Genomic DNA, 12551 nt, shown 5'->3' on the forward strand with positions numbered 1-12551 from the left:
AATAAATAAATAAATATTTTTTAAAAAGTACTAACTGGAAGAGGTTTTAGCCTGCTGTGCCCCTCCATAAACCCATGGGAGGCCTGTCCCACGTGGAACTGGAACTAAAGCAATAAGCTGGGTGTGCAGTACCCAAGAGCCGGCTAGAAATGAGATAACAGGAAGCTTTCAGGAATCTATTCAGATGTTGGTCCTCAAAAGCTACAACCCAGTAGTCTGCAAAGTAAAGTGTGTTAGAAACCTCTGATTAAGGGAAAAAAAATGTACTAACAGTGGATGCAGCACTGAACTCTCAGAAACAAGTTCCTAAGTTTGATTCCTGTTATTGCATGTACCAGAATAATGCTTTGGCTCTCTCTCCTTCTCCTCCCCACTCCAATAATAAAAATATGTTTTAGAAAAACATTTTAAAAATATTTTATTTATTAATGAGAAAGATAGAAGGAGAGAAAGAACCAGACATCAATCACCCTGATACATGTGCTGTCAGGGACTAAACTTGGGACTTTATGCTTGAGAGTCCAATATGCCACACCTGGACCACTTAATAAAAATAACTTAAAAAAAATTACTAAATGGGGAGTCAGGTGGTAGCGCAGAGGTTAAGCGCATGTGGCGCAAAGCGCAAGGACCAGCGGAAGGATCCTGGTTCAAGCCCTGAGCTCCCCACCTGCAGGGCAGTCGCTTCACAAGCTGTGAAGCAGGTCTGTAGATGTCTATCTTTCTCTCCCCCTCTGTCTTGCCCTCCTCTTTCCATTTCTCTCTGTCCTATCCAACAATGATGACATCAGTAACAACAATAACTACAACAATAAAACAAGGGCAACAAAAGGGAATAAATAAATATTTAAAAAAATTGCTAAATGGGAAAAGTTGTTACTATACTTTAGCAGTCAAAACTAGCTTACAGAAAGGAAGAAAACTTTCAACTATAAAAATTCTGTTAAGAGATAGTGGAGTCTATATATATAGCAAACCTATAGCCAACATCATACTCAATGGTGAAAAAATGGAAGCATTTCCCCTCAGATCAGGTACTAGACAGGGCTGCCCACTATCACCATTACTATTCAGCATAGTGTTGGAAGTTCTTGCCATAGCAATCAGGCTGGAGCAAGGAATTAAAGGCATACAGATTGGAAGAGAAGAAGTCAAACTCTCCCTATTTGCAGATGACATGATAGTATACATAGAAAAACATAAGGAATCCAGCAGGAAGCTTTTGGAAATCATCAGGCAATACAGTAAGTTGTCAGGCTACAAAATTAACATTCAAAAGTCAGTGGCATTCCTCTATGCAAAGGCTAACTTAGAAGAAGATGAAGTCCTGAAATCAATTCCTTTTACTATAGCAACTAAAACAATAAAATATCTAGGAGTAAACCTAACCAAAGAAGTGAAAAACTTGCAGACTGAAAATTATTAGTCACTACTCAAGGAAATTGAAAAAGACACAAAGAAGTGGAAAGATATTCCATGTTCAGGGGTTGGAAGAATTAACATAATTAAAATGAATATCCTACCCAGAGCCATATTACAAATTTAATACTATCCTCATCAAGATCCCAAAGACAATTTTAGGAGAACAGAACAAACGCTATAAATGTTTATCTGGAACCAGGAAAGACCTAGAATTGCCAAAACAATCTTGAGAAAAAAGAACAGAACCGGAGGCATCACACTCCCACATCTCAAACTGTATTATAGGGCCATTGTCATCAAAATTGCTTGGTACTGGAATATGAATAGACACACTGACCAGTGGAATAGAACTGTAAGTCTAGATGTAAGCCCCCATGCCTATGGACATCTAATCTTTGACAAAGTTGCCCAGACTATTAAAAGGAGAAAGCAGAGTCTCTTCAGCAAATGGTGTTGGAAACAATGGGTTGAAACATGCAGAAGAATGAAACTGAACCACTGTATTTCACCAAATACAAAAGTAAATTCCAAGTGGATCAAGGACTTGGATGTTAGACCACAAACTATTAGATACTTAGAGGAAAATATTGGCAGAACACTTTTCTGCATACATTTTAAAGACATCTTCAATGAAACAAATCCAATTGTAAAGAAGACTAAGACAAGTATAAATCTATGGGACTACATCAAATTAAAAAGCTTCTGCACAGCAAAAGAAACCAATACCCAAACCAAGAGACCCCTCACAGAATGGGAGATCTTTACATGCCATACATCAGACAAGAGTTTAATACCAAAAATATATAAAGAGCTTGCCAAACTCAGTCACAAGACAACAAATAACCCCATCCTAAAATGGGGGAGGACATGGACAGAATATTGACCATAGAAGAGATCCAAAAGGCCAAGAAACACATGAAAAACTGCTGAAGTCATTGATTGTCAGAGAAATGCAAATAAAGACAACAATGAGATACCACTTCACTCCTGCGAGATTATCATACACCAGAAAAGGTAGCAGCAACAAATGCTGGAGAGGTTATGGGGTCAAAGGAACCCTCCTGCACTGCTGGTGGGAATGTCAACTGGTCCAACCTCTGTGGAGAACAGTCTGGAGAACTCTCAGAAGGCTAGAAATGGACCTACCCTATGATCCTGCAATTCCTCTCCTGGGGATATACTGTAAAGAACCCAATACACCCACCAAAATGATTTGTGTACACATATGTTCTTGGCAGCACAATTTGCAATAGCCAAAACCTGGAAGCAACCCAGGTGTCCAACAATGTATGAGTGGCTGAGAAAGTTGTGGTATATACACAATGGAATACTATTCAGCTATAAAAAATGGTGACTTCACCATTTTCAGCCCATCTTGGATAGAGCTTGAAGAAATCATGTTAAGTGAAATAAATCAGAAACAGAAGGATGAATATGGGATGATCTCACTCTCAGGCAGAAGTTAAAGAAGATCAGAAGAGAAAACACAAATAGAAACTGAACTGGAGTTGGTGTATTGCACCAAAGTAAAAGACTCTGGGGTAGGTGGGAATGGGTGGGAGGGAAGGGTACAGGTCTAAAAAGGATGATAGAGGACCTAGTGGGGGTTGTATTGTTATATGGAAAACTGGGAAATGTTATGCATGTACAAATGACTGTATTTACTGTCAAATGTAAAACATTAATCCCCAATAAAGAAATTTTTTAAAAGTTCTGTTAAGAACTTTGGGGCCTATTATCTTTAATTATCAGATAAAAATGAGAATATGTAAATATAGCCTTATTTAGTTATATCATTATTACTTATCTTCATTAAAAAAAAAAAACTACGGTGGTGCTAGGGATTGAACCTAGGACCTTTGCTACCTGAGACATGAAAGTATTTTTTCTAATCCTAGCCCTTAAATATGGCATAAGGAGTCATGATCTTCTTCAAAGCTCTCATTAGGATATGATTATTTAATCTGCTTTTGCTGAACAAACTTTTATTATCAACCTTTGAAAGAAATCAACTGAGAATTATGCCCTCCAGTGTGGTGGGGGGCCAGCTCATATCTGGATCAAGTGTCACACCAAAGCAGGCCACAATCCAGATGAGTCACCTTGCCAGTTTAGTACATGATTTCCGTAAGGACATAGGCTAACAAATAGCTGGGGTTGAAATGCAATAGTTCTGAGGGCAAGGTCAGAATTTTCTACTGTGTTATTCTAGAGTAACATGTTACTAACATGTAGAGTTTGTTCAAATATTTTTGTGGTAAAATATAGAGAGACATTAAAAAAATTCAGTGGTTTAGCAGAAACTTTTTTTTTTTTGAAGATTTTATTTATTTATTAATGAGAAACATAGGAGGACAAAGAGCCAGACATCACTCTGGTACATGTGCTGCCAGGGATTGAACTCAGGACCTCATGCTTGAGAGTCTGATGCCTTAACCACTGTGCCACCTCCTAGAACACAGAAAGGTTTTTTTTTTTATAGACAAATCTTTAAATTTTTCAGATAGCCCACTGGTAACTCTCAGGACAAGGGTACAAATCTTGAGTGCTGTCATAGTTCTCATAATGTAATACATCTGTAGACCCTACATCTTTAACAAAATATGCAATCTAAAATTACTATAGTCTAGCTGGGAAAGTAATTCATTTGGACAGTACACTGCTATGCTATGTGGTGACTCAGGTTTGAGCCCAGTCAATACCCACCATATTGAAGGAAGCTTTGGTATTAGGCATCTCTCTCTCAATAACTAAAATTTAAAAATTTAGTTAATACAGTAAAAATAATAACAAATAAGGCAAAGAATAAGGAACAAATAGGATATAAACAAATGCTTAGAAAATAACAAATCGGGGAAGCAATTACAGAAGCCAGACCTTCTACCTTCTGCAACCCTCAACGACCCTGGGTCCATGCTCCCAGAGGGCTAGAGAATCGGAAAGCTATCATGGGAGGGGGTGGGTTATGGAGATTGGGTGGTGGGAATTGTGTGGAGTTGTACCCCTCCTACCTTATGTTTTTGTTCATTAATCCTTTCTTAAATAAAAAATTAAAAAAAAAAAAAAGAAAATAACAAATCATTGAAAAGCAGAGATAAATGTCAGACTACCTGTTTAATAGGCCAGCTAAACACTCTCACCCTTTAGGGTCATTTCAGTGGTTAAAGATTCTCTTTAAAAAATTCATTCTTGGCTTCTAAAAATACATTTCTATCAGAAAGTACCACAGGAAATGTGCCTGGCAAGTAGCTGACTCAGCAAAAAGCTAATGTATCTAATCGTAAAAATTAATAAATATGCACACATCCATTTCCATTGGTTTTTATTTTTTAAATATTTATTTATTTTCCCTTTTGTGGCCCTTGTTTTTTAATTGTTGTTGTAGTTACTGTTGTTGTTACTGATGTCGTCATCGTTAGATAGGACAGGGAGAAATGGAGAGAGGAGGGGAAGACAGAGGGGGAGAGAAAGATAGAAACCTGCAGACCTGCTTCACCACCTGCTTTTTAACTTCACTCTATGTCAAAAAAACTTTTACTAAAGTTAGAGGATTTCCTATACTACTTTGAAAAGGTCACATAGATTATTAAAATGATTATTAAATCCAATTTAGAAGTGATTTTATATTATGGCATGTGTAGATTCTCTATTAGAAATAATGTTAAATAAAAATTTTTGTGACACTGCAAAAATAATATAACAATATTTAGAACTTTATGGAACATGAGCCCTTTAGAAGTTAACATTACTCATTCAAAAACTAAAAATACTGTATATCAACAAGATGCACATTTAGAAGCGCAGTTTAACTTCAATTTCATTAAATTTTTATAACAACTTTTCCCTTAATGTATGAAGAATATGAAAATAAGTGTGACATCCGTTAATAAGGAGCTTGTTAAATTTAAAAAAGTTACTTTCACTTAATAGCATATTATACCATTCACTAGTCTGATTTGGAATAGTTTCAAAGATTAAGTGCATAACAAAACAGGGTGCAGGATAAATAATGGATATAGCAAACAGATGAGGGAAACCCCCAAAATGCATTTAATTACATGTATATGGAAAACATCTCTAGAATGATGCAGAAGAAACTGTAATATGGTCTTCATCCAATGTGGGGAAGTAGATAGTTGGAGGATAAAGGTAGAAAAGAGCCTTTTCACTATACTGATATATTATTCATACCCTCTGAATTATATACCATGTCCAAGTATTATTTAATAAAGAAAAAATCCTCCTTTAACATAGCTTATGATGTATGGCTAACTCAGAATTGTCTAAGCTCTTTATTTCTTTCCCAGAATTATCAATATGTAATATATTTTTCAAATTAAATCAATACCCACTTAACAGTAGATCCCTAAGCTTCATGAATTTTATGTGCTTTTATTTATGATGGTCTTTAAAAGACCATTAAATTGAGACTGACCACTGCAGATTCCAAACTGATATGTAGAAAGGAAGTTGAGATCTAGAAATGGTCTCAAAATAGACCCCAAAAGAAATCAATGTTCCAGCGAATATTTTTTCTTGCTTAAAAAAAGTTTTATCTCTTAGAACTGATGTTTTAAGTCATCTTTAATAGTCACATTAGCAAGATCCAGTATTTCATGTGCAGAGCATGTCAGAATGTGCAAGATATGTTTTATAAAATCAACTCTGTAAATGTTATGTGCGTATTCTTTTTATCTCTGTTTTTGTTTGTTTTGTTTTTTAACCAGAGTACTTGTTCAGTTCTGGCTTATAGTGGCACCAAAGATTGAACCTGGGACCTCTGGCGCTTCAGGCATGAGAGTCTATTACACAAACTACTGTGCTATTTCCCCAGTTCTGTGCATATTCCTTTACATTAAAAAAAGAAGAAAATTGAAACAAATACATTCATATTCCTACCTTTAAATATCTTTCATTGGTCAACAGTGCAACTTGCTTTCCTGAAGCTTGCTTTTCCACATGCCTAAAATTTTTACAATATCATACACAAAAATAGAAAATTATACATCTAAATATCTCAATGGTATATGTTCGGGGGTAGGGGAGAAGACACTATCTATATTGGTTACCACACTGTTTCATTTCCTCTCAAAAATAATTCAAGATGACAATTGTAATGTTTTATTTCTTCTTCTAAATTTGTCACGTATTCATTCAAAATATATCATTCAAAATATAGATTGCTTACTGTGTAATACTCATTTTCAACTGTTTTAGTAAACTGTACCGACAGTCTAGGAATATCATTATAAACAAAGCCCCCCCAAAAAAAAAATCCCCAAACAGCAAACATTACTTATAAAAAGTAATATTGGAAAACCTGTCAATAAAATTCCCTCCAACAAAAATTTTTCTTTATGCCAGTTTCAAATCCAACAAAGAAATCGCACAACTAAAACAACAAAAAATGTCTTACTTTGTCCTAAATGACAAAAAAGTTATTTTTCTTTCACTACTTCAAAATGAGCTTCCTTATTTTGCCCCAAACTCTATTAAATGCTAAATATGTCTGTCTCTACTTACCTCCTAAATGATGGAAGACGTCGGATGTTTTCACATTGGTTATCTGATAAAAAATTTACTCTTCTTTTGGCTTCTGGAAGATTACAGCACAGAACACTGAGGGGCTGGGAATAGAAATGCTCTAACAGAGAAAGCTGAAAGAAATATGAAGATTAGATATATTTATTGTACTTTGCCAATCCTTTACCATATGTCAACTACATCTTAATATTTTTAAACAGCAAATTATTTATGGAACTAATAGTGTAACAACATTGCAAAAAATGCATAAATGACTGAGTACCTTCAATGTTATGGTTTCAAATGTGTGAACTAAGTCACAAAATTGTAATCTCTGAAGTACAAACTAAAAAAACTAATATAAATGTTAAGTTAGTTACCTGCAGAAGCAACCCCACAATAACTGTAAACATGGTGGGGAGAGGACTAGGGTTTGACCTATAGTTTAGAATTAATAGTACACAATATAAAAATAATAATAATTTAGCCTGATCTACTGAGTTAGCAAACAAAAGAAATCAAAATAAGTTATATGCAAAAAATGTACCACAGGAAATTCAAGTCATTGGATTTTAAATTATGATCAGCTACTCAATTCAATCTCAATAGTACACACTTTAACATTTATCTCTTAAAATTCTGTTTCATTTCATGGAAGTATGGTATAGTCTTTGTTTAGTAAATCTAAGTATTCTAGTAGCTAGAATGCTATGGATGGTTTTCCAGAATTTACCATAAACTTTACTTTGTATTAAAATTTTACTTTGTGTTAAAATGTGTACTTAATAAATGGCACCAATCTCTAATCCACTTGTTAAGCTAAAATCTGTGTGTCTGTCACCTAGTCTCCTTTCTTAAACATCTACTTCGTTGACATCTACCAGGTTCTGTCAATTCTATGCCATCCTAAAATTTGTTTTTTCTATGTAGTATCATTATTGTTACCTTAGTTACCTAATTATATCTTGTCCATCCACTATAATAGTTCTCAAATATATCTCTCTTCTGTTGTTGCCTTTGCCAGGAATGTTCTTCCAATGTTGACTTGGCTGGTTCCTACTTCTTTTTTTTTTATTATATTTATTTATTTTCCCTTTTGTTGCCCTTGTTTTTTTTATTGTTTTTGTAATTATTGTTGCTGTCATTGTTGGGTAGGACAGAGAGAAATAGAAAGGAGGGGAAGACAGAGAGGGGGAGAGGAAGATAGATACCTGCAGACCTGCTTCACTGCCTATGAAGCGACTCCCCTGTAGGTGGGGAGCTGGGGGCTCGAACCAGGATCCTAACACCAGTCCTTGCACTTTGTGCCACGTGCGCTTAGCCCGCTGTGGTTCCTACTTCTTATGGTGTACTACCATTCTCTTGTGGAACCTCCCCTTCCCCACAGATATCTTTTCCATAGTACTGACTACTCAGAACTATAAATGTAGTTTATTCTTCTGTCTTCACTAAACAGTGAGAAATTTGAAGGTAAGGATTTCTTTGTCCTGTGTATCTCCAGGATTGACAATACTGTTTAGCTCAAGTAGGCTCTTGATACATATTTTTAAAAAGATTTTTATTAGTAAGAGAGAAACAGAACATCACTTTGGCAAATGCAATGCTGGGGACTGAACTTAGTACCTCATACTTGAAAGTCATACCGCCTCACCTCCAAGGTCATGATACAATTCAGGAATAAACAGATGAATGAAAAAAGTAAACTGAAATTTATATCTCAGTATCATATAATTTCACTTCTTACTAAGACTTTACTGATTAAAAATATTCTTTTTAAAAAAGGTATAGGGTGGGAGTAGGGTGGGAGTTGGGTGGTAGTGCAGTGGGTTAATCCTTGCAAAGCGCAAGGATTGGCGTTAAGGATCCTGGTTCGAGCCCCTGGCTCCCCACCTGCAGGGGAGTCGCTTCACAGGCAGTGAAGCAGGTCTGCAGGTGTCTGTCTTTCTCTCCCCCTTTCTGTCTTCTCCTCCTCTCTCCATTTCTCTCTGTCCTATCTAACGACGACATCAATAATAACTACAACAACAACAAAAAGACAACAAAAAGGAATAAATATAAAAAGTTGGAAAAAAAAAAAGGTATAGGGCTTCAGCAGTGGCACACTTAATTGAATTGAATGTGCATTATAATGTGGAAGGACCCTGGTTCAAGCCCTGTGACCCCCACCTGCAGAAGGAAAACTTCACAAGTGGTGAAGTAGTGCTGCAAGTGTCTCTCTGTCCCTCCTATCTATCTTTCCCTTCCCTCTCAATTTTTCTCTGTCTCTATCCAATAAATAATAATTTAAAAAATAAGAAAATATTTTTAAGTGCAAGTAAAAAAGTCTTGTGTAAATCACAAGAGACCACTAGTGTTTTATTATTTATTAATGAGAAACATAGGAGGAGAGAGAAAGAACCAGGCATCACCATGGTACATGTGCTGCCGGGGACTGAACTCAGGACCTCATGCTTGAGAGCCTGATGCTTTATCCACTGCGCCACCACCAGGACTACAAGACCACTAGTGTTTTACATGGTGGCAGAATTAATGAAGTATTATCATACTGCCCTTTTTACTAAAACTCACTAATTTCTATGTTTTAATGAACTAAGAAGATCAGAACAAATGACTTAAAGCTAAGTTCATGAATTCTCTTTATGACAATCCACAAATCTCTAATGAGAATGAAATCCCAGTATATAAGAATACATACTGTAGGATAGAGAGCATAATAATTATACAAAGACTTTTGGGGTCAGGTGGTGGCGCACCTGGTTAAGCACACATATTACAGTGCGCAAGGACCCAGATTCAAGCCCCTGGTCTCCACCTGCAGGGGAAAAGCTTCACAAGTGGTGAAGCAGGGCTCCAGGTGTCTCTCTGTATCTCTCCCTCTTTATCTCCCCCCTTCAGTTTCTCTGTCTCTATCCAATAATAAATAAATAAATAAAAATTAAAAAAAAAAAAAGACTTTCATGCCTGAGGCTCCTGCACCATCATAAAGAAGAGATGAACAGTGCTTTGGCTAAGAAAAAATAGAAGAAGAAAGAAAAAAAGGGCAGGGGCAGCGTACATATATCACCATGCACAAGGACCTGGGTTCTAGCCTCTGGTCACCACCTACTGGGGACCAAGCTTCATGAGTGGTAAGGCAGTGCTGTCAGTATCTCTCTCTCTCTCTCTCCATCTCCCCCTTCCCTCTCAATTTCTTTTTCTAGAAAAAGAGAGAAAAATGGCCATCCAGATCTGTGAATTTGCTGTGCAGGCAACAAGCCCCAGTGAAACTCTACTGGAATAAAAAATAAAAATAAAATAAATTATCAGCACACAAGGTGGAGCAGTAGATAAAACAGCAGACTGTCAAGCATGGGGTTCTAAGTTACATTCCTGGTATTACATATGCCAGAGTCATACTATGGTTCCTCCTCCTCCAGCTTCTCCTAATAAATAAACAACAACTTTTAAAAATAGTAAGTAAATATTCTCTTCCCTCCTTGTTCCCAAGATGGTTATTAAGCACTAAAATGGAAAGAAGTATTTTCCATTCTTTATTTTAATATATTCTTTACATTTTACTACAAAATAACAGAAAAAAAATGCTAGTCTAGAATAATATTAATTTAAATTTATGTATGCTAGATTTTTCCATTTAAAATGCCTTTATAGCTCTAGTCAGTGTGAAACATTTACAATTAATTTATGAATTTTCAAATACTTTAGTGTCTGTCTCCTTACCTTAAGTCCTTTTATAAAGTTTTGAATTGAGAAATCATGATACAAAAAAATGTTTGTCAAAATCTGCAACACTTTTTCACTTAGTTTAAAGGGAAACTGAGTTGTAAGAAGTAGCTGAAAGAGAAAGCAGGATATACTTTTGTTAGTTTTCACTCTTTGTATTTTATACAAATAAGGTGACAACGACATGATAGTAAGTATGAAAATAGTTGCTAGTATTTTTAAAAATATGTCATTTATTTTTTATTATCTTTATTTATTAAGGACAGCCAGAAATCAAGAGAGAATGAGGTGATAGAGAGGGAAAGAGAGACCTGCAATACTGCTTCATCACTAGTGAAGCTTTCCCCCTGTAGGTAGGGACTGGAGTCTCAAACATTGTCCTTGGACATTGTAACGTCTGCTCAACCAGGTACACCACCACTCAGCTCCCAAATAAATATTTCTTTTAAATTAATGAGAGAGCAGTAAAGAGAGAACATGTGTGTGTGTGGGGGTGCAGAACCAGGTGCTTTGTAGACCCAGGCACAAAGTAATTTTGCACAACCATTACACTAACTCTCCTATCTAGTTGCTAGTTCTGGGTCGTCCAGTGAGTCTTGACAAGTTTTTCTATGCAAAAATGCTTCGTGACATTACTGACAAACCAGTGTTTTTAAAGGTTAAATATTATCTGGCCTGGGGAGACAACATAATGGCTATACAAAGACTTTAGTACCTGAGGATCTGATATCCCCAGGTTAAATCATCAGGGCCACCATAAACCAGAGCTGAGCCATGCTGTGGTAAAAAAAAAAAAAAAAAAATTAATTAAACTAAATATCAACCATTTTTTTAAGCCATCTGATTCTAAAGAAACAAGTACAAAAGAAGCCATGCATCTCAGAATCAAAGATATACAGCATCTTCCATCTGATTCCTAATTTTAAAAATTAGCCTATTAACTATATAGTCCTTTATCCTAACAGATACTATTGGAGAGACTGCAAGTTTTAACAATCCCCCCCTCCCATCCCTTCTTCTCTTCTCTTCACCTTTCCCTTTTCCTTTCCGTTCCATTTTCTTTACCAGAGCACTGTTCAGCTTTAGCATATGGTAGCTCTGAGGACTGAACATTGACAGTTCTTATTATTGAAATTTCATTTTCATTCTTACTTATGAACATTAATGCAAAGTAACATATTATACAGTGCATGAGAAACCCCAAATTCACAGATATCTATCTGGATTGTCTATATGAAACTAGTTTACCTTATACAAGCAGCACAGAACTACCTTTTGTTATTATTACTATGAATTTAAATTTACCTATGCATGGTCCAGGAGGTGGCACAGTTGATAAAGCACTAGACTCAAGCAGGAGGTCCTGATTTCAATCCCTGGCAGCACATGTACCAGAGTGATGTCTGGTTCTTTTCCCCCTCTCTCTTCCTATCTTTCTCATTAATAAATAAATGTTTAAAATAAATTTATGTGTGCTAGATTTTGTCATTTAAAACGCCTCAATAACTCTAGTCAGTGTTAAACATTTAGAATCGGCTTGTGAATTTTCCAAGTCACTTACAAAGTCATTAACTCTGTAAAAATTTATATTGACTCTACATTTTTCATTGGTATATATCAGGTTTAGCTTATGATAGTGCCAGGGACAAAAGTTTAGACCTCAGAGACTCAGGAATGAAAGATTTTTGTATAAACATTATGTAGTCACCACTGAGTGACTACTTTTATAAAGTTTTGTTGTACTTATTAATGTAGGGGGATGGAGAGAACCAGAGCATCATTATTCAGTCAATCACATGTGGTGCCATGGATCAGCATCAGGACCACATGCTGCCATGTTCAGTACTCTACCAGCTCTATCACCTCCCAGGCTACTCACTGGATAA

General features: G+C 35.9%; 1 protein-coding gene across 2 annotated transcripts in view; it reads right to left on the minus strand.

Annotated features, from left to right (window-relative positions):
* ORC3 (origin recognition complex subunit 3) overlaps positions 1 to 12551 on the minus strand; it is an 85817-nt gene that overhangs the window by 49303 nt on the left and 23963 nt on the right. For both annotated transcript variants that reach the window (XM_007528708.3, XM_060205501.1), the window contains exons 9-11: positions 10663 to 10776; positions 6946 to 7079; positions 6322 to 6385 (exon numbers count right to left, since the gene is read on the minus strand). In XM_007528708.3, the coding sequence (XP_007528770.1) occupies positions 6322 to 6385; positions 6946 to 7079; positions 10663 to 10776 (312 nt within the window). The remainder of the gene's footprint in view (positions 1 to 6321; positions 6386 to 6945; positions 7080 to 10662; positions 10777 to 12551) is intronic.

Source organism: Erinaceus europaeus, chromosome 13 (genome assembly GCF_950295315.1).
Source record: "Erinaceus europaeus chromosome 13, mEriEur2.1, whole genome shotgun sequence".
NCBI classification, from domain to species: domain Eukaryota; kingdom Metazoa; phylum Chordata; class Mammalia; order Eulipotyphla; family Erinaceidae; genus Erinaceus; species Erinaceus europaeus.